We start from the raw sequence: 23,369 nt of genomic DNA on the forward strand, positions 1-23,369 counted from the left end.
ATGAACCTTATGGCGATCGTAATAGGGTAGATGAATGGGTAAAAAGAGAAGATGATCAAAAATTAACCTCATTGTTTGTTTTGACATATTTCATCATGAATTACATAACATGACATTGCATCACGCCTATATCCCCGAAGGGGTAGATAGAGGTGTATCCGGTACAGTCATGAGCAATATAATGTACCCACTTTAGGACTCTGTCGCACTAACATAGGTATTTGACTTTTAGTGAGAGTTACAGTTCATATTGTCAAAAAAGTTAATGTGATATGGTACCAAAGTGTGTACATATTAATGCTCGTGACGTGACCGTACCGGGGTTTGAACTGGCGCTCCCCGATCGAGAAACAAGCCGGTGTATCACAAGACCATGGCACGCGTATAAAACGTGAATGATGTATACCATCAAATGGTACCTAATGATGTCCAATATAGTCAATATATTTTGTAACTTGGAAACGTGTTGTTAATCAAAAATAATTAAATTGAAGGTCACTAATACACTACACATTAGATTCAATTCCGTCCAAACTATTGATACAATGATAATTAATGATGGAATAGTAAGGGTTGGTGGGAACACACATAATTAATAATGATATTAATTTTCACTGAACCCTGGCCTTTTTGGTGAGCTGCGGCACCCATACACCTTAATTCAACTCCAACTATTTTAATGTTGTAAATGTATATGTGTGTCGTAGATTTTACCTAAATAAACTTTTTTATTATTTTTTTTATTATTTTATCCTCCTTCTTTTTAAAAGTCGGTTAAAATAGCTATTCCTATTCTATAAAGTAATTAACATGCTAAATCTGTATAACGCCATCTATATTGTTTTTGGGGAACGTAGTATCGGCCTCCGTGGTCCAGTGGTTGAGCGTTGGGCTTACAATCCAGAGGCCCCGGGTTCAAATCCCGGTGGGGACATTGGTTCGGATATTTTACAGGCTGATCACCTGATTGTCCGAAAGTAAGATAATCCGTGCTTCAGAAGGCACGTTAAGCCGTTGGTCCCGGTTACTACTTACTGATGTAAGTATGTAATCGTTATGAGTCATGTCAGGGGACTTTGGCGGCTCAGTAATATCCCTGACGCCAGGGTTGATGAGGTTGGTACTCCACCTCACAACCCACACACCATCTACACCATCATGCGGAAACGCAGTACATCACTGGTGCGCAGGGTGCGGGCCAGCCCCAGCAGCGTCCTGAGCGTGTTTGCGAGTAGGTTTGACTGTCAGTACATACGCCATTTACTGACAAACAAAAACTACTAGTAATCTTACAATTTTTTTTTTATTAATTTGTAAATATAATTATTTTTCAAAATTGAATTAGTAATTATGTAATTTTATTTATTATTGTATTTTAGTTTTGATTTAAATTTTGGTTTTAATTTAATTTTATTTTTTAAGTGTGTAATTAATTAATGTAATATGGACCATCGTGGCTGAAATAAATGATTTTTGATTTGATTTGATTACAGAAACATAATAGGTTTATCATAAGTAGCTTAATACCACAGATTGGGTGCTAGTTAGTAAGTCTAATACGTCCCACTGCTGGGCACAAGCCTCCCCTCGTAACATTACAGATAATGTATTCAAAATCAAGACTCGGTGTTCGATCTTTCAATTCAAAGTCCCACCTAAAAGACAGTATTGTAACGATTGTGCCAATATAGAGAACACTCAACGAATGTGTCATTGATTCCATCTGATTGATCAATATCACTCGATTGATAAGTGTCATATCATTGCAATTTATATTATGAGTCTGCTGTACCTATCTTCTTTGCCTTCCACAACGCCGTTTTAACGTTTAACGTTTATGGCATGCCAGGACAAACCCAAGACGGTTTATTGGTATGTCTGCATTATTCCATTTATATGTACATTTTTTTGGTTAAATAAAAAAAAAAAAAAAAAAAAAAACAGGGTCGTAGTTTACTCTTTGGATCAACATCATCATCAATTTAAGAGCCACGCTCTTGTCGGTGCAGCATTTTCCATGCTACTTTTTTAGTGAAAAATAGGGCAGTGGTTTCCCTCTTGCCTTCCGACCCGCAGTACTCTGTCTGATGCAAGTGGGATGGCGCCCAAAGTAGTCTATTACAAAGCCATACTAGGACTCCTGTCCTCAGCCTCCGAATAGTACTGACAGTTACTGCAGCCCTCTGTCAGGTTCTAGGTTCAGTCTTTGTGACTTGTCCCTTCCGTCCTGCATTGTCGTACCGATGGCTCCCATCTTCGCCTCTGCAACCGTTGAGGTCTTCACTCGTATCCCTGGGCAAGGGTTCTACGTTATACCCCGTAAGCCTGGGTCCCTATTCGAACTCGGCCACCATCTCACTCCGGCCTACTGAAGTAAGAGGCACCCACCCCCGCGGCAAGGACGCGCCGAACAGGAATTGCCCCAGTGGAGGGCAGAGAAGATGACTGTCCCCCCTAGGGCCGGGTTACTGACGGTCTTGTATGGAATCAAGACCAAAGGCTAACGGTCTTTGGATACGGAACACTAAAAGCCATCTAGAAGTCCGGGTCTGCCGTTTCATTCGTTCCTGGACACAATGTGGACTTTTCTGATCATGATAATCGTTGCATAAAAATATAACCTCATTCGACTCTCATGTTTAGTATCTCGTAATAGCTCTGAAATATCTTCAAATTACCAACTAACGAGCTAATAATAATTAAAAAACAACGGGTTCTTACTGCGTTTAAATCAGGGATATGAGACTCCTGATATTTCGACACTGTTGCAAGTACCATGATCACGGGATGACTGATCTAATGAGTTTGGAGTGGAGTATGTAGATCCATACTTTTCTACGGGCAGACATATCTGTCTACCCTCTTTCTTTGCCGCTTGTTTTTATATATAACGACCTAGTAACGTAATTGAGAACGTTTTAACTAAGTATCGGCTGACTAGTGTGTTCTGTTTACCTACTTTAATGGAAATTGTCATTCGATTGACGAGAGCTCTTTTTTAATACTAATGACCGATTAATAGGTATTTAATAGGTAACCAATTTGCAGCTGTAGAACAAACAAAAAATGCCTATTAAATAAAGTTTATAAATTATGTTTATCCATAATACGCAAATACAGGATGTTAGTGACATCGTAACAAAAGCTTTGAGGGCTGATTCAGACCATGATTCTAAATTAATATCAAGTGTTTGCAATCGCAAAAGTATAGAATTGTAAATACTTTAAAAACTTCCACTTTATATTAACTCAGAATCATGGTCTGAATCATCCCTTTCAGTATTTGTTACGATGTGACTAACACCCTGTATTTTAGTATTAAACGACCTGAACAAATTCGACAATCATTGGTTTAATACTGTGCTGGATTCGAACCTGCGACCTCAAAGTGGGAGGCAAGCGTTCTACTAACTGGGCTACCACCGCTTCACGGTTATCATAAAACCTGAAATAAGCAATAAAATTTCACGCGAACAAATATATACTTACGAAAGATAAAGAGGTATTTTATACAGACTAATGATATGTATAATAAGTATGAGTAGGTACAATGTTTTGAACATTAATTTATTAGAATAACGTAGAGTACTATTGCGCACTAAATGATATCGAGAAAGTATTTTATCTTTATTAACAACCGTTCAAAAAGTCCAAGCTCAAGGTCTCTCAAGAGCTCTCAAGAGCAATTGAAGCAATATCCTAGCCGTAAAACGAATCGACCGTGTGCGAAACACTACACTGCGCTCCAAATTTTTTTTTTGACGTGGCCTTAGTATATTTGCCGCAGATGGCATTAACTACTTGGCCGGACAAATGGGGAGCGCTGAAGGCTCTGACCCGGTACAACGTTTAAGATAACAGGCCTGAGAGTGCCCAGTTGGGCTCGAACCTCTGCTCAGGGCGTCGTCTGAGAGGAAAAATATTTGAAAGAATTAATCGACCCTAGTGGGTCGATAGCGATAAGTCGGTATCGGGGTCCTGAAGTCGCGAGCTGATTGGCCGCGTCTATGGCTAGAGTAATCGGGTCGTTGGGATCGTATATTACGTCCTTCGACTGCGCTTCAAAACAGGTATCGCTGATGTTGGGAAAAAGTCCGCCAAACTGAAGTGGGACTGGGCCGCCGGCCGAACACGTTTGTCGGATGCACCTGGAGCGATGGGCACGGGTCGTTACTCACTGGATACCTCAGGGCGGGCATAGAAGTCGAGGAAGACCGCGTAAAAGATGGTGTGACGACCTCAATACTTATCGGAGGGATTGGCCGGAAATCGCGAAAAGTCGAGAGAAGTGGAAAAATCAAGGGGAGGCCTTTGCCCAGCAGTGGTATCGAATAGACTAAATAATATAAGAATAGATCACTGGACTCACGATCTGTAGGTCCGGGTTCGATTCCCGATGAGAAATTATTTCGAGAGATTGTCCTTTGTGTGATTGGGACTTTACGGGCCTCGGCATAGGGCCCTAGACGTTCTTAAAAAAAAAAACAAAATTTTGTTATACAATTTAGTCATTTGGCTGGCTAATATCAGTTCCCAGACAGTTAATCCCATGCATTCACATAATCTTCTATATAATCACTAACCTTATAATAATAACCTTTAGAAGCCCTAGGCCCTAGATGTTCTTTTAAAATAATGTTGGTTTTCCCGTAAAACATATTAGTTGCAACAACCTAAGAAGATTTTCCTATCGCTTGTACCACACAAGGTCGCGACAATGAGGTGGAGTCGTCTTAATTGTAACGGAACCAGTGGTAAGATAGCTCGTGTTGTGATATTTAAAAACGAAGACGTTAATGTCGGAACGGAAGGGATATACGACAGAAGGCGGTCACGGAAAGTAGGAAAAATAAAACGGAAAATAATAAAATGGAAATGACAGCGAATCATGTAAGTTATGATGTTTATTGGATTTATTTTAATGTTCTTCGGCTCTTGGTGTGTGTGGACTGTAGTTATAGTAGATGGTGAGAGGTTGAGGGTTCTACTTCCAAGTGCAAACACCAGTTTGTTCTTTGGCACTATTTATTTAATATATATTTCATATATTTGTTACACTTTCGCGGAAGGCGTCGGCCATTCAAGTCGGTACTATTGCCATATGTAAAAAATATTAACTACATAAACACCCTATAAGGTACTTGCACCCAATGAGGGTCGGATTCGAATAAGGACCATAGTTTAGTTTATTTTTAGTTTTAGGAATTTATTTATTTTTTTTATTTATTTTTTTTGTTGCACCATCCCGCATCCAAGTTGTAAATGTTTGTTTGTGTGTGCAAGTTGGAACCGCCGGGTCTAAGCCGTACAGACGGTAAGAGGCCTGATGGGCTCACGCTCATACCCTGGGAGAGGGGGCGCGCTTTATTGTGGGACGCCACCTGTGCTTGCACGTTTGCAGCAACGCACCTGCCCCGTACTACTCGAACCGCAGGGGCAGCTGCCGAGTGGGCTGCTAGCCAAAAGCTGGCGAAATACGGGGACTTAACGCGGACCCACGATTTTGTCCCTTTTGCCGTCGAGACTTCGGGTGTGTGGTGCTCGGCGGCCAAGGATTTTATTCGTGTTTTGGGGAGGCGCTTGAGGGACCGCGGTAGTGACCCCCGCGCCAGCTCGTTCCTGGTTCAACAGGTTTCCTTGGCAATAGTGCGCGGTAACGCGGCCAGTATAATGGGCACCTTTGAACCGGGTACGAGAGGGGGCGGTATTTTAGACTGACTCACTAGTCATAGTTTGTGTTATAATTTTAAATGTTTTAATGTTTGTTTCCTTTTGTTGGTTGCCTGGAGGAAATTGCTCTAGAGCAATAAGGCCGCCCAAATTGTACTGTATTCATGTGTTTTGTCTGATTGTTGAAATTTTAGTACTGTGCAATAAAGTATATTTGATTTGATTTGACCATGAGCAGAAACTCACACTTCTCAATTTCAAAACTGCATCAAATTTCCCTTGCAATATCCTAAACCACCCATAGCCAAAAGTCGCGGCATTGTTAGATTCTTCATATAATTACGTTTATTATTTAAAAAAAAATAAGTAGAAAAATCTTTATAATTTCAATTTATTACGGTTCTAATAAAGGTGGTCCTTATACGGTGCAAGTACCTTACACGTCCCACGGCTAGGCACAGGCCTCCCCTCAATCAACCGGAGGGGGTATGGAGCATACTCCATTACGCTGCTCCACTGCGGGTTGGTGGAGGTGTTTGCTGGGCTAGTAGCCCGGGACCAACGGCTTAGCGTGTCTTCCGAAGCACGGAATCATCTTACTTTTTTGGACAATCAGGTGATTCAAGCCAGCAATATCCTGACTAAGCTGGGGACGTTCGCACAGTGTTTTTTTTTTTGTAAGATTGTCCCTACCGGAAGTCGACGGACGACCTCCGTGGTCCAGTGGTTGAGCGTTGGGCTCACGATCCGGAGGGTCTGGGTTCGATTCCCGGTGGGGACATATCACAAAAATTACTTTGTGGTCCCTAGTTTGGTTAGGACATTACAGGCTGATCACCTGATTGTTCGAAAGTAAGATGATCCGCGCACGTTAAGCTGTTGGTCCCGGTTACTATTTACTGATGTAAGAAAGTAGTCGTTACATGAGCCATGTCAGGGGCTTTTGACGGCTCAATAGTAACCCTGACACCAGGGTTGATGAGGTTGGTATTCCACCTCACAACCCACACGATAGAAGAAGAAGAACCGGAAATGGAAGCCAGGCCCTTCGGACCGTGAGCCCAAAGCTCAACCACTGGTTCACGGAAGCTACCTATTTTGGTTTTATTCTTGCTTTTTCTTTCTTGTACTTTGATCCTATCTGCCTAAAGGTTAAAACTCTTTTTACATAACATTCTCCAACTTCCAGAACTCACTCTGTGCCACTACACACTATGTGCATATGCATAATATGTGTGTGTGTACGGTCACGAGCATTAATATGTATACACTTTGGTACCATGTCACATTAACTTTTTTGACAAATTGAACTGTAAGTCTCACTAAATGTCAAATATGTTAGTGCGACAGAGTCTCAAAGTGGTACATTATATTGTGTCTTAAAGAACTGATAAGGACCATTATACATGTTTAAGTGATAGTAATAACCGAGTAAAACTTATACAACTTGCATACATGCATGTATGCACGTACGTATTCATGAGTAATATAATGTACCCACTTTAGGACTCTGTCGCACTAACATATTTGACATTTAGTGAGACTTACAGTTCAATTTGTCAAAAAAGTTAATGTGACATGGTACCAAAGTGTGACAGGGGTAAACAGACTTTTGTCCGGCCAAGTAGTTAATGCCATCTGCGGCAAAACTATAAGACTTGTGACAGACAAGATACATAGTCGTTACATGAGCTATGTCAGGGGCCTTTGGCGGCTTAATATTAACCCTGACACCAGGGTTGATGAGGTTGATCATCGATCTTGTAGTGTGGGTTCACGTCCAGAGAACATGTGTGAATTCTTCCTCTTCTATCGTCAGAACAGGTGTACAAGTCACACCTGTTTTCTATATGGGCGTGAACTTATGTTGTTATTGTAGGAAAATATAATTTAAGGAAAATGATTTATTAATGTGGGCATCTGTAGATGACGAAATTATTTTTCTTTCCTTGATTAGGCACTGACCTTTGTTTGGTTAGGAAATTACAGGCTGAATCACCAAATTGTCTGATAAAGAAAGATGATTCCGTGCTTAGGAAGGCACGTTTAGCCGCTGGTCCCGGGTTGCTAGTCTAAATGCCTCTACCAACCCTCGGTGGTGCAGCGTGGTGGAGTATGCTCCATACCCCCTCCGGTTTATTGAGGGGAGGCCTGTGCTCAGTAGTGGGACGTATAAAGGCTATAAATGTTATGTTATGTAATTAGGTACTTCGTTCATCATGCGATGAATGTACTTACCTCTGGTCTACCCATAACATAGTCGTGAACTTAGTTATTATATTATGATGTGTAATTTGGTGATGGGTCATCTCTCTCTTTATTTAAGAGCTGCGCTCTTGTCGGTGGAGTAATCGCCTTCATTACTCCATAGATAGGGCGTGTAGAACGGTGGTTGCCCCAATCGCCACTTTGAACTTACACAAGAGAGTACAAATAAGTAGATATTGCTCTCTAAGACCTAGAAGGACTTACATTGACCAAATTGGAGATGTCCTTACAAAAGGTTTAGTCTGAAGTTCAGAGTCATCATCAGCCCATTATCGTCCCCACTGCTGGGGCACGGGCCTTCCCTATAGATGGATAGGGAGATCGGGCCTTAAACCACCACGCGGGCCCAGTGCGGATTGGTGGTTATTAACGACTGCTAATGCAGCCGGGACCAACGGCTGCATTAGCAGTCGTAACGTGCCTTCCGAAGCACGGAGGAGCTCGAGATGAAAACTTTTTTTTTGTGGTCACCCATCCTATGACCGGCCTCTGCGAAAGTTGCTTTACGTCAACAATCGCAGACCGAGCGCGTTTACCGCTGCGCCACCGAGCTCCTCAAGTAATGTTTCAATGGCATTACAATTAAATGCAGGTGTAACTCTACATACAAGATATATACATAGGTAAATACATAAACTCAGGCCTAATAGCCACCGGGGTAAGCAGAGACTATGGAATTCCGTTCGCTTCGAACGTGACACACTTCTCTTGCGTCCTCCACATTCATCAATCGTTTTATACACACACGCCGGTTCAGAGTAGATCGTACTAAACGTTTTCTAAGGGCATCTCCAAATTGGTCAATGTAAGTCCTTCCAGGTCTATAGTCATATATACCACCAATCGGCACTGGGCCCGCGTGGTGGTTTAAGGCCCGATATCCCTATCCATCCATAGGAAAGGCCCGTGCCCCAGCAGTGGGGACGTTAATGGGCTGATGATGATATACACTCTGTATTGTGTAGTTATACATGTTCTCTAAGTTTTGCTCATCTTAAAATGGCTATAGGTACCTACCATAGAAAAGGTTTAGTACGAGTTACTCTGAACCGGCGTGTGTGTATAAAACGATTGATGAATGTGGAGGACGCAAGAGAAGTGTGTCACGTTCGAAGCGAACGGAATTCCATAGTCTCTGCTTACCCCGGTGGCTATTAGGCCTGAGTTTATGTATGTACCTATGTATATATCTTGTATGTAGAGTTACACCTGCATTTAATTGTAATGCCATTGAAACATTATCTTATTTTGAAACAAGATTCATCTGTTGTATCTCTTTATCTAAATCACTGCGATAAGAAAGACTTATAATTATCTTCTTGGTATTTTGAACTAAGCACATATGTATTGGTACCTAGTTATTTATAATTAGTAGGTACTCATAACAGAAACATAACAGCCTATATACTTCTCACTGCTGGGCACAAGCCTCCTCTCAATCAATCGGAGGGGGGTATGGAGCATACTCCACCACGTTGCTCCACTGCGGGTCGGTACTTCGGTAGATATTGTTTTACGGCTAAAAGCCGGGACCAATGGCTAAACGTGCCCTCCGAAGCAAGGAATAGATAGGTAGATAAAACATTTACGGATCATTTACTAGATTTTACATTTTTGGAATAATCCTTATCTTTTTTTTAGTAAGTTTGATTACTCACGTTTTGATTTTTTTACGTTGTTTCTATGCTGGAGCGGGTAAAATACCTACATATACACTGGCCTATAAAACTTTTAAAATTATAATAACTTTATATGTGGGTACACAAGATAAACTTACGAAGTGAAAAGGTCTCGAAAAAGAGTTTAATTTTATATATAAGTTACAAAGAAAGCTAATAAAATTAACTATAAAATGTTTTTTTTTTTGAAATCTCCAAATTCTATTTTTATATTTTAGAAAAAAGAATGTAATTTTAAAATAGTATTACATACTTTTGCACGCCAGGGTATATACTTATATTTACGGCAAATCTAAAATAAGTCACCATATAAGTACCTCGTATAACAAAAAGACAACCAATCTCTGTAAAAAAAAGTCCACGGTCATCTTGTTACAGGCGATGGTGTGTAACGACCCTGTATAACCGATATTGCACTTTATTTGAACAGCCACAACATCTTAATTTGAGGGAACGAACTTATACTGTCTATACATACCTATTTAGAACTCTTTTATAAAAACTTTTTCATAAAAATGCACTTTATTTCAACAGCCGTAACATCTTAATTTGAGGGAACGAACTTATACTATCTATACATAACCTATTTAGAACTCTTTTACATAAAAACTTTTTTTATAAAATCTCCTTAGCGAATGTGAGCCTATTTATGCGCGCGTATTTTTTAACGACACGAGCTATCGTGAGCAAATCGTAATTTGTTTTGCATTTTGCTTATAGGATATCAGTGTAATTCACACCAAACAGATAGTAAAGATTGTTACGAACCAAATTATGTAAAGATCTCTGATCCCTAGATAGACCTCAAACACACCCAGCTGGGTGACGTGGAGCTGTCCAAACCCCCGCCGCAGCCACCACCAGACACCAACGACAAGAAGAAGTATGTGATCTACTCGGAGAAGGAACCTTACGACTTTGCTGCTCACAGAAACATAGCCAAACCCACCAAGTAAGTTAATACTGTAGATAATTATTTTATAAATTCTGTTATACTGTGTAGGACGCTGTGGGAACCCAGTTAGCAGAACGCTCGCCTCTCACTTTGAGGTCGCAGGTTCGAATCCAGCACAGGCCTAAACCAATGATTTTCCAATTTGTTTTCGAATTCATATTTGGATCATAAATTATTATCACGTGCTCAGCGGTAAAGGAAAACATCGCGAGGAAACCCAATGTGGGAAACCCGCATGCATTTTCGGAGGTATGTGACCTTTGAATTGGTTTTCGCTTCGCGTGTTGGAAGGCCAGACAGGCAGTCAAATCCGGGGGAAGGCCTGGTGTCCTATATTACAAGTTTAGTACTTAGTTTAGGCATCAGCCATCCACAAAAAAAGACAGCTTGTAGCTATTAAATAAGTTAAGTTTCTTTGTAACCTACTTTTGTGGTTTGGAAATATATATTTTTTTTATTATTATTATTATGTTTGTCATTTCCATATCTCGGGCCTATGGAGTCCCGGATTTTTGGAAGGCGTGCGTGGGGCCGAATTATTACTAAATAAAATGTTTTGAGGTAGGCACTTATTCGTCTATCGTCATTATACCTACTATGAAGATAAACTAATGGGTACAGGAAAATTGAGGAAACGAAATCAAATTGACTCTTTGAATATTTCTCAACCAAACCGCTGTTTACGATTTTTTGAGACTAGCGTTTCAACTCAAAAAACGAATATACTTAAATAATAATTAGAAAGTACGCACATGTATTATCATCAGCCCATTAACGTCCCCACTGCTGGGGCACGGGCCTTCCCTATATAGGGAGATCGGGCCTTAAACCATCACGCGGGCCCAGTGCGGATTGATGGTTATTAACGGCTGCTAATGCAGTCGGGACCAGCGGCTTAACGTGCCTTCCGAAGCACGGAGGAGCTCGAGATGAAAACTTTTTTTTTGTGGTCACCCATCCTATGACCGGCCTTTGCGAATTTTTTGTGGTCACCCATCCTATGACCGGCCTTTGCGAAAGTTGCTTAACTTCAACAATCGCAGACCGAGCGCGTTAACCGCTGCGCCACCGAGCTCCTCAATTAATGGGCTGATGATGATGATGACGCACATGTATCCCTATCTTTATCATAATATGACTGCATGTCTCTTTATCAAAAGAAAGAAAGAAAGAAACATTTATTACTTCCGGACACCACAGACACAGACAGACAGGTACATTACATTTAACACAGGTAGAAACCACACGGAAATCAATAAGTACACAGACAAATATATATATATATATATATATATATATATATATATATATATATATATATATATATATATATATATATATATATATATATATATATGAGACGGATTCAACCGGATTAGGATCCGAATCGGTGTCTTCGATGTCGGCCATGTTGACCAATTGAAAAGTCAGTGCGCACAACCGGCGCGGGCGACGACTCACGAAGAAGTGTGTAATAGACGCACCACTGACATTTCATAATTCCCACCCAATATCTGACATGATATCAGTCGGGCTGATTATTTGTCGGAACTGATTATTTGTTGGTACCGATTATTTGTTGGTACCGATTATTTGTTGGTACCGATTATTTGTTGGTACCGATTATTTGTTGGTACCGATTATTTGTTGGTACCGATTATTAGTTGGATAGCCCAACTAATTGGGGTGACCAATGCATGACTGACGCTTGACTGACAGTCTCAACTGACGTTTAGTTTCCCATCGATTCTGACATTCTCTGACACGGCCATTCTGCAGCTCAACGCGCTCTCGCGTTGTTTCATAATGGCAACTCGCTATGATATAGGAACGCATAAAGTAAAGTATAAAGACACTGTGGCACAGTAAAGTACCTATAAGAGATTTTGATAGCTGAGTTGAACATCACATAGCAAACCGTTAAGCAGCTTCCAACTAGAACACAAAGTCATAAGACAAGTTAGTTTACTTGACAAAGCGTCAATACAGCTTTCAGTCAACCATCGTTACGTTGTTAGAACATAAATTCAGTGTAATAGTTAAGCGTTTAAAGCTTTCATCAAACCACAACGAAGTGTAGTTACTTTTATTAAGAGCTTTATCACAGCAAAGCGTAAACATTTTTTTTTTTTAATAAAATATTATAAAGCTTTCAACTGAAACTCAAAAGCAAAGCGTAGCAGCTTTCATCTAACTCTCAATAATGCATATAACTTTCAATAAGATCATACACACATATCACGGCAAAGCGTACAAAAAGCTTTCAACCAAATTCAACAGAGCAAAGCGTAGCAGCTTTCATCCAGTATTTCATGTAAAGCGTACATAGCTTTCAACATAAACACAAAACGATACTGTTTTACAAATCATTTATTAACTTATCTCCGCGAGGAGAAACTATAGCAACACTCATAATCGCTTACCCGTAGTAATTAATGTAATCATTTAAGCAAGTTATTGCGCAAATTACATAAAGGTCTTGTTCTTTATCCATAGACAAATTAAATTGGTTTAAACATAAATTATCAAGATTAATCGCAAAAACACTTGAACACTAATTTTGGTCGCTAACTACTTCGGTATCTAAACTGTCCGATAACTCCGATAAACTAGCCGGGTACTTACGTAGCCGTTCATGACATACGTACTGCTCACGCCCACCTGCGATTGGTACGATCTTATAACGGTCATTTGGACAAATCTCAATTATTTTACATGGGCCACTAAATTTTTCGCTTAATTTTTTAATTATCCTTGGGTTCTTTTGTACCAGCACAAAATCCCCCACTACGAAAGGTCTAATTACTGCCTTACTAGCATCAAATCGAGACTTATCGAGTAGACCCTGCTCGTCCATCCTAACTTTAGCCTCGTGTCTAATTTTGGCAATATCAAGTTTGTCAAATTCGGAAATAAGGCCGTTGAGACGCGGCGGACATTTATTACAGCCCAGCAACAATTGCAATGGGCTTTTTCCTGTATTTTTAGATACGGTACAATTTAGAGCGAGTTGTACTTCGCCAAGGACAGACTTCCATGACCTCTTTTCATGATTTTCTGCAATAGTAAGACAATTCGTTAGCACTGGCATGAATCGCTCTACTTGACCGTTAGCACGACTCGTCCCACTAGCGATTTCATGGAATTCAATTGACCATTCAGCGCAGAGGTCTTGGAACTCTTGTCCAGTGAAAGAGGTGCCCTGGTCTGAAATCAGACGTTTAGGAGTGCCAAAAATTGTAACGAAATTTCGTAATGCATCACAGGCAGCTTTAGCAGTCAGGTCTTTAACGGGTGTTAAATGGCAAAATTTTGTAAAGGCGTCGACCATTACGATGACATACTCTTTCGCAAGCTTAGCACCAGTCAATTTACCGCTCGTATCGATATGGACTGTGTGGAAGGGTTCGGCAACCTTGTCTATAGGATGCAAGGCGGATTGCTTTCTACCAGACGGAGTTTTATTAACCTTGCAAGCCAAACATCGTTCTACGTAAGTGCGTACACATGACGTCATATTCGGGAACCAAAAATGCTCCCTAATTTTGGTCAATGTCTTTTCCCACCCTAAATGTTTTAGTCCGTCATGGAAACGTTGGATAATTTGCCAGCGAAAGTTTTTTGGGACTATAGCGCGACTATAAGTATTACCTTTTAACTGAAATTTTTTATAAAGCAAATTGTCTCTCAGCGTGAATGTTGATCGTAAAGAGGAATCTAACGTGTCGTTTTCGATCGATTCTATCGTTCGACGGATATCTGGATCAAGCCGTTGCTCGGCAATCAGCCAGTCGTCGTTGACGCGAAGCACGTTAACTTCCTTATCGTCGGCTACAGGGTTTCGACTAAGGAAGTCTACGTGTGGAATCCTATCCCCTTTGCGGTACTCGATCTCGAAATTAAACGCTTGCATGTATGCCCACCACCTATGGACCCGCGGTAAAAGTTCCTTTTTGTGGCGAGACGCTTTAAGAGCGTTACAATCCGTCACTACTTTAAAGTCTCTACCGAGGAGGTAATGTCGGAAATGCTTGAGCGCTTTAAACACAGCAAGCGTCTCCAATTCGTAACTATGGTATCTGCTTTCTACATCTGTCGTCCGTTGGCTAAAATAACCTATCACCTTTAGTTGATTGTCATCTCTTTGGAATAAAACCGCACCATAGCCGATGGAGCTGGCATCAGTGTGTAGTTCAATCAATTTATCTGGGTCAAAAATTGTCAATAAGGGCGAGGAAGTCAAGCACTCTATCACGGATTTGTGCGCCTTAGAATGCGCCTCTCCCCACTGCCACTTAGCGTCCTTTTTAGTAAGGGCATACAAAGGGGCCATAATCGATGAGAAGTTCGGGACAAACTTGCGGAAGTACCCTGCTAGGCCATTGAATTGCCTCAATTCTTTTACATTTGTGGGCAAAGGGGCATGTACCAGAGCATCAATTTTTTTTGGATTGGGTCTAATAGTACCGTTGGCAATAATGTATCCGAGATACTCTGCAGATTTTTTTAGAAAGGAGCATTTTTTCCAATTAAGCGTGAAACCCGCATCTGTCAATGACTTGAGGACAATTTTCAGATGGTTAAATGCTTCCTCTTTAGTCTTTGAAAAAACAAGTACATCGTCCATGTACACTAAGGCTACTCGATCCTTTAAATCTTTCAATGCTTTATTGATACTCCTTTGATACACGGACGGTGCATTGCAGAGGCCAAATGGCATTTTAAGGTATTCCCAGACCCCATCTGGTGTAATGAAAGCGGTCTTTTCAACAGACTGAGGCGCCATCGGGATCTGGTGAAACCCAGAAGCCATGTCAAGACACGTAAAATAACAAGATTTACCCAATGTATCAATTTGTTCGGATATAAGCGGTAAAGGGTAGCTGTCGCGCACCGTATTTGTATTTAGCTCCCTGTAATCGACACATAGTCGATCAGAACCGTCTTTTTTCTTGACGAGTAAAGCGGGACTCGAAAATGGGGAGGAACTTTCGCGAATGATACCTTTAGACTCTAAGTCTGCTATTATTCCCCGAAGCGCGGTGCGTTCAGCGGGTGCCAACCGATAGGGATGACGCTGAACAATTTTGTCGGGATTTTTCAATTTAATTTCCATTTCACCCGTAGAAACAGTTGACTGTGAGTTCCCGCAAACAAAATTAGTCTTGAATTCATGTAGTATTTGTACGAGTTGATTTTTGTCTTCGGTTAAAGTCAAGTCAGTGTCAATATTACTAATATCAAAATCTGGAGAGGTTCCAGTAGTATCTGTACTAATAAAGACTTCACGAGAAATGTTCAGTCCGTCAGCACTCATTGTCAATACTAAGCCAGGCGACCTAAAACAATCCCTGCCTAGAATAACGTCGTAAGGCATGAGTGAGGAATCCACAATAACAAAGGTGACTTCGGTGTGAATCCCACTGAGTTCCACATTTGTGGTTACTTTGTTAAAGGAGTAACAAGGGGCAGAACCAATACCCGAAAGACGAGTGAACGCGGTCTCCTTTTTATCCGGTATACAATCAGCAATTTCGGTTGTAATTAAGGAACATTCAGATCCGGTATCTATCAAGGCTTGTAAATTATAGTCACACAATTTAATATTTAATAACGACGTATTCGAAGATGAACAGACATTAACCGATTTTGCTGGTTGTTTTGCCTCTTTTGATCTTCTTTCGTCACGCTGTTTAATAAAGCACACTTGGTCGTTATGTCCTGGTTTGTTACAATACGAGCAGGTAATAACAGGCTTCGCATCCGGCTCCTCATTAGGGGATTGAAATTGCTTATTGAATTCGCGTCTTTTCTGATTACGTAACAATGCACAATGACGTATTAAATGGCCAGATTTACCACAATGGTGGCAACGCCTATCAGAAGGTTTATCATTAAATTTAGTTCGCTTTGACTGTGGTGCATCAGCCTGAACACGAGTGTTATCGGAGGATCTCTTAAGATTTTTAATACTAGGATACGTACTTAAATGACGATCAAATGTCACAAAATCGATTGGGGTATTCTTAAGTAACTGAGATCTTACCTGGTAATCGGTTATACCTGAAATCACCACTTCAATCTTGTTCTGCTCACTCCAACCGCTCTCGAGCCTGTCGATCATCGCCAATTTATTAGTAGAATATTCCACGTACGTAGTCGCTTGGTCGCTGGTGTAATTTACCATGTCGCGGAACAAATCGTGGAATCTCTTTGTAGCCGCAAACTGCCGTGTAAGCCGCTCCTTTAAATCCTCCCACGTCTTGCAAAGAGGATATGAATGTGTTGCCCATTTCTTCGCTCGTCCTTGTAAGTGAGTGAACGTGGCGTTTCTGGTTTCATAATCCGTCCAACAATTATTGTTGCGATGCTGTTCGATTTCTTCACACCATTGCACAATAGAAAATTGACTTTCGTCTGGATCAAATGATGGTAAATAAACTTCACTCACTTTTAGTTTTCTTGGCTGCGGGTTACTTGAAGATGCCGCCATCATATTTTGAAAGAACGCCTTCCATACTTCAGGCGTTATCGCATCCAGTTGAGGGGTTGTCTTCTCAGGCGGTGAAGCAGCTTTATTTCGGCGTGCTTCGTATTCGGACGTGAAATACTCCTTGTTTTGCGTAGTTGGTATCGCGGTAGACTCATTGGAGGTTTGTGGGAGCAATCCCACCGCTGCTGAGACGGATTCAACCGGATTAGGATCCGAATCGGTGTCTTCGATGTCGGCCATGTTGACCAATTGAAAAGTCAGTGCGCACAACCGGCGCGGGCGACGACTCACGAAGAAGTGTGTAATAGACGCACCACTGACATTTCATAATTCCCACCCAATATCTGACATGATATCAGTCGGGCTGATTATTTGTCGGAACTGATTATTTGTTGGTACCGATTATTTGTTGGTACCGATTATTTGTTGGTACCGATTATTTGTTGGTACCGATTATTTGTTGGTACCGATTATTTGTTGGTACCGATTATTAGTTGGATAGCCCAACTAATTGGGATGACCAATGCATGACTGACGCTTGACTGACAGTCTCAACTGACGTTTAGTTTCCCATCGATTCTGACATTCTCTGACATATATATATATAAATCTCTTTCTTAGATATTAAGCTTACATGTACTGTATCTCTCTTTATTTACATGAGCAATGTCATGTACCCACTTTAGAACCCTGTCGCACTATCATATTGGACATTTAAACAGACTGACGGTTTAGTTTGTCAAAAAAGTTAATGTGACATGGTTTCAAAGTGTATACATATCGAGGGTTGAAAGGCAAATGGGTTTAAGCGACATTTTGTGAACTTTACAGGAGAGCCATTTAAAGTTTTATTTTTTCGAAAAAAATTCATATAAAAAAAACTACTGAATCAAAAGTGTTCGAAATGCTAAGAATTATTTTAAATTAAACGTTGCACAATCCTGTATTTATTTGGTTCGAAAAACACATCAGTTATAGATTTAAGAAGTCGCTTAATACAAAATGCCTCAATGGAACTAAATTACAGTTGAAGGAAAAACGGTTGATATCCACTAGAGGCAAATATTGGCTAAAAGCAAAATGCTTTAAGAGACCTCTCACTTATTAGTTTGACTAAAGCTAAATGAGTTAAACGACTTCTTAAAAAAAGAAGACTAGAGGCAAATCAGCTTAACCTCCATAAAAGGTTATATGACAGGGAAGGAAAATATCTTAAGTGACCATCCGCTACTAATTTCAATTGTGTGAAATCCAAATATTAGTAAGATCGGAAATAAAGTCGGTCCTTAAGCCGTTTTTCCTGGGAGAGATTTTAGTCGGGCAAGGCATTTACAGATATTTGTACCTTACAATATTAGGAAAAATCACGGCGGATATAATGAGTAAATCGATTTCATTAAGAAACAGGATCTAGAATATAACCATAAAGATTGTTACACATGCTTAATTCGACTTTTTAAGTATATGGTAAACCGCGTATTTTGGCGGATGACAGATGACTGTCACCAACTGAATGCGGGCAATAAAAGAAACAAATAGCTTTGAAAAAGTCTTAATATGCTTATACTCTGTGCTGAGTTTAATCTCACTATCACAACCTGTTTCCGATTTACTGAAAAATTTAACACCACGTGGCTGGATGCAAGTTCCAAGCACTGGCTCCTACTAGATGGTACGCGGTACTAGGACAGACTGCAGTGAAGTACTGATTGCTCTCATATTAAGAGGCGGCCAGGGGTGGATAGATCAGCGACTTGTTTGATCAAAATTTCTGTTACATTTGCGCCTAAGACCTCCACTTCGAGCTGGCCATAAGATACCGTCGAAGTTGACAAACAATAACTGAACTCGATCATGCTTTTAAAGCCGAGATACGTCGGACATCGCAGCAGACACATCTGTCGATGAGATAATATAGATGATAATAATAATAAATAGATGGTGTTCCTTTGCCGAGCATTTTTATAGCTGTGCTCTGCTCTACCGAAGTTATTGGTTGGTAAACCAGACCGCAAAACTAAGATTGGTGCGATGGTTCTAACGTGAAAATCAGCTCGTGGGGAACTACAGGCAGGCTTTTCTGTCACCATACGTCTCAAAAACAAATACCAGGTGGAATAAGCTTGTGAAATTCAGCTCTATGCTGATTCCTATCAATCCAGTTCCGGTAGATTTTCGACAGCTTCAAGACTGTTTTCGGCCACAAACTTTGAAGAGAGTTTCAATCTACAACAAGGAAAAGACCCAACGCCTCACTGATCAGAAATACTTATTAGCAGCGCTTTGGACACATTTTAACGATGTCTTAAATCCCAATAGTAATACCAGTGACTTGTTTGTTACAACATATCGGTCGAGTTTGTTACAACAAGGTCGGGGGTTTCGCTTAAGATCTAGCGGCACCCCCGACCTTTGAAGAACTTCTTACCGCGCTAAGAAGGATGACGAATACCAACACATCAAAAATACCATCTGAACTGTATAATATGCCTACACATTAATAACTGGTTATACAAACTCATCCTGAAGATATGGGAGTCAGCTGCTGGAATGATTTTAGCCTTCTTCCTCTTTGCGAGTCGATGGCGATCGATATTAAATTTTAGCCTTAACGTTATTCTATCCCGTGATGCAGAAAAGGTACTTCCGGAAACCCAATGATGATTTTGCCCGGACAGAGATATGGGGGTACGGTTTTGTTATTAAACAGACTCAGGCCAAAAGGCTTGAACAACATCGGCCGTTGTTATGTGCTGCGTGAGGCTTCACGCGGCTTGTGTATTGCTCTAAAGGAAACAGATTGTCCTGAAAAGTTATGACTTATCCTGATACGACAATATCATGACGACATGATGACGACAGTTTGATTTAGAAGTAACTTTTCAGAGCTATTCGTCGTTACCTACGGCGCGAAACAAGGCTATGTCATAACACATGGAGCCATGGTTCCTAGTCTATTTTCTTTATATATCGCTTCTGTATCACGCATAAGTGGGATGCTCTGTGGAATTGTTATTTATAGCTTAATTGAAATTAAGGCTAAAATGAATAAGATCATTTTTGATCTCTCACGTCTCACATCTATGCGTCAGTTAACCAAACTTGCCGAGGAATGGCCGATTCAATTAAGTCACACACCAGAATATTTATAGTTTTGTGCAAAACCCTTCTAAAATAACCATCCAGAGGATGCTCCGGGGATGTAGCTTCTTCCAATGTTGCTTTAAAGGGCGCTGAGCTGGAGGAATTTTCAAAATTAAAATATTTGGGTTCTCAAATATGAAATGACTCCAAAGTCATCGGAGTTGCCAGCCCGGATAACAGGTGCGGTGGCAGCCTTTGGAAAACTTAAAATATTAGTGTACAAAGTCTCAGCGGCGTACTTGATACGTAACACTTTAAATGTCTAAGGTCCATCCTACGCATAAAGCGGCAAGATGGTTTTCCAATAACAGAAGTATTACGTCGTTCTGGCATATTCGGAATAGAAGCTCTCATCATAAAACATCACCTACGATGGTGCGGTCACGTCATGCGAATGGATGACAGAAAGGTTTTCTATTTCGAGGTGTCTAGAAGGAACTGTAAACAAGGTGGACAATACCTGCGGTACAAAGACGTACTCAAGCGCAACCATGTGGCTTTCAACATGCCAACTGATAGTTGGGATGAGTGTGTCTGAACCTGGAATAGCGCGTGATATAGTCCTCAAAAATCTTAGTCCAAGACGCCAAATACGGAAAACTCAACGGAAACCTTCCTACAATTACACGGTAAACTCGGCTGGCCAGCTTGATTGTATGCCATGTGACCAGATCTTCAATTCGAAGTTCGGTTCCGCTAGCCACGTCAAAGTCTACCACAACAACGACTTGGGATAGACACAAATAGAAGTCACCATCAACGGATACGGCTTGGGTGACATGATGACACGCACACTCCCGGTCTTCCCAAACGTAATTTTTAGCTGTGTGAACCGCCCAACCAGGACCTGCCCATACTTATTTTGATATGTTGAAGTGATGCGGGCACAAGGTTTCATACAAAATTGCGATGACTGAAATGTTAACATTATTTCTTTTTTGTTTTGGAAAAACGTTTTAAGTCCTTTCAAAAGAAAATGATAGTTAATTTATACGACAAAAAATTTAAAAAAAATGTAGCATAAATAGCTGAAGTCAAATTCTATGAATATTTTCGGTAAAGGCAAAACAGTTCAAGTGCCAATTTTACTTTTAAACTGTCGAAGGCAAAACGGTTGAAGCGACAATATTTATAAAATCTGGATTAAAGCAAAAAGATTTAAGCGCCAAATCTATTTTCGTTTCGTCTAAGGACAAATGATTTAACCGACTTATCTATAACAAAACACTGTCAGGGAAAACGCTTTAACAGACTTCGAATCATGAAAATGAAAAGACATAACAGCTTATGTGACCGACTCATATCCCGGAATACGACTGATATGCCACCCGCCCAGAATTTTGTGCATTTTTTTGTCGGTTAAAACACGGGTTTTTAAAAATGTACCCAAAGTGCTAATTGGCTGAAGCGCCAAAAAGTAGCTTCGATTGATCTGAAACCAAGATCAGTCGACGCGGAAAAAATCGCTGATTCCGAATATATATATAAGTCAATTTCGCCCAAAATGTCGCTTAAACCCATTTGCCTTTCAACCCTCGATATTAGTACTCGTGACCGTACACATTACTGTCTGTTTTCTTTGTCTGTTTTATTGTGTATAAAATTACAAAATATTATACGTTTCGACATCAATCTCTCGCCGAGGTTCGCGCCCAACTGGGCACCCTCAGGCCTGTTGTTTTAAACGTTGTACCGGGTGAGAGCCTTCAGCGCTCCCCATTTGTCCGGCCAAGTAGTTAATGCCATCTGCGGCAAAACTACAATAAGTCACGTCAAAAAAAAATATCAATCTTAAGATATTGCTGTTATTCGCAATGAAGGTCGTTTTTATTTATAAGTCAAAATGAACTGACCATCAATGTGATTTGAAGACAATGTTGTGGCCATTCAAATAAATGAAGTTGTTAATGTTTGTGGTGATTAATTTATTTATTATAGTTAATTAAATGTTAAATGACAAAAATAACACGTGGTGGTGGTGACGTGGTGTTTTGTGGTGATTCGTTTCATTTCATATTTTTACTTACTTACTTACATTATATAATATCGGGAGTCTCATATCCCTGCTTTAAACGCGATAAGAACCCGTTAATATGTGTTTTAATTACTTACATTATATTCATAATATCACACACACACACACACACACAACATGACCATCGTTTGATAGACGATCTTTTTTTGGGGTTCAGAACCTCAAAAGGAAAAACGGAACCCTTATAGGATCACTTTGTTTCTTTATGGTGTCACCACCTGTTCTCAGCCTGTTCGACGGCCTCCGTGGTCCAGTGGTTGAGCGTTGGGGTCACGATCCGGAGGTACCGGGTTCGAATCCCGGTGGGGACATGTCACAAAAATCACTTTCTGATCCCTACTTTGGTTAGGACATTACAGTTTGTTCACCTGTTTGTCCAAAAAAGTAAGATGATCCGTGCTTCGGAAGGCATGTTAAGCCGTTGGTCCCGGTTACTACTTACTGATGTAAGTAAAAGTCGTTACATGAACCATGTCGGGGGCATTTGGCGGCCCAATAATAACTCTGACACTAGGGTTGATGAGGTTGGTAATTCATCTCACAACCCACACGACAGAAGAAGAACACCCTGCATCAAAGTGACAAAATATCATTGCTACATTAGAGATGTTAAAGGGTGTGTTTTGACCACTAAAATAGTTTATGATAAAACTGGTGTTTTTTCAGCATGATCGAGTCAACAGGTCATCTTATAAAAGGCTGTCTCGGTGGAGGCATACTAGGAATACATGAAGCCTACATGAAGTGCGGTCTATGGACTGCTTTGGTGATTACAGTCATCTTCGGGTTCTACATAACGTACTGTGTGCATGTAAGTTTATTTATTATTTATTTATTAAATTCTTACATGCTCATACAATGTGTTCATTACAGGTAGGGTCCCAATTCGACAACATCTTAAATATATGTATAGCAATCATAAAAAATTACGTTATAAAATTAAAAATATGTTTAACATTCATAATTATTCTTATTTTCAAACAAATTATTAAACATTAATGAAAAAATTGGAAACAATAACATAACATGAAACATTACGTACTAAATAAACAAGAAAGAACTTATAGTCTAAAAAAACAATGTCATAAATAAATTAAATAGGAACTTATGTTAAATTCTATATTA

At 40.3% G+C, this 23,369-nt stretch overlaps 3 protein-coding genes and 1 non-coding gene across 5 annotated transcripts in view; all 4 read left to right on the plus strand.

The window, feature by feature from the left end:
• Window positions 1–23,369, plus strand: part of LOC126378047 (irregular chiasm C-roughest protein-like) — a 416,593-nt gene that overhangs the window by 187,106 nt on the left and 206,118 nt on the right. The gene's annotated exons all lie outside the window — the stretch shown is intronic.
• The window catches only part of LOC126378203 (zinc finger matrin-type protein 5), a 233,798-nt gene that overhangs the window by 12,125 nt on the left and 198,304 nt on the right, over window positions 1–23,369 (plus strand). The gene's annotated exons all lie outside the window — the stretch shown is intronic.
• On the plus strand, window positions 863–934 carry Trnav-uac (transfer RNA valine (anticodon UAC)). The gene has a single exon. It is a non-coding gene; the product is annotated as a tRNA-Val (tRNA).
• LOC126378116 (proton-coupled amino acid transporter-like protein pathetic) overlaps window positions 4,748–23,369 on the plus strand; it is a 31,398-nt gene continuing 12,776 nt past the window's right edge. The window contains exons 1-3 of one of the 2 annotated variants that reach the window (XM_050026297.1): window positions 4,748–4,890; window positions 10,400–10,569; window positions 22,911–23,055. In XM_050026297.1, the coding sequence (XP_049882254.1) occupies window positions 22,912–23,055 (144 nt within the window). In that variant the 5' untranslated portion in view covers window positions 4,748–4,890; window positions 10,400–10,569; window position 22,911. The remainder of the gene's footprint in view (window positions 4,891–10,399; window positions 10,570–22,910; window positions 23,056–23,369) is intronic. The other variant, XM_050026296.1, reaches the window with a different exon arrangement.

This window comes from Pectinophora gossypiella, chromosome 25 (genome assembly GCF_024362695.1).
Source record: "Pectinophora gossypiella chromosome 25, ilPecGoss1.1, whole genome shotgun sequence".
NCBI lineage: Eukaryota > Metazoa > Arthropoda > Insecta > Lepidoptera > Gelechiidae > Pectinophora > Pectinophora gossypiella.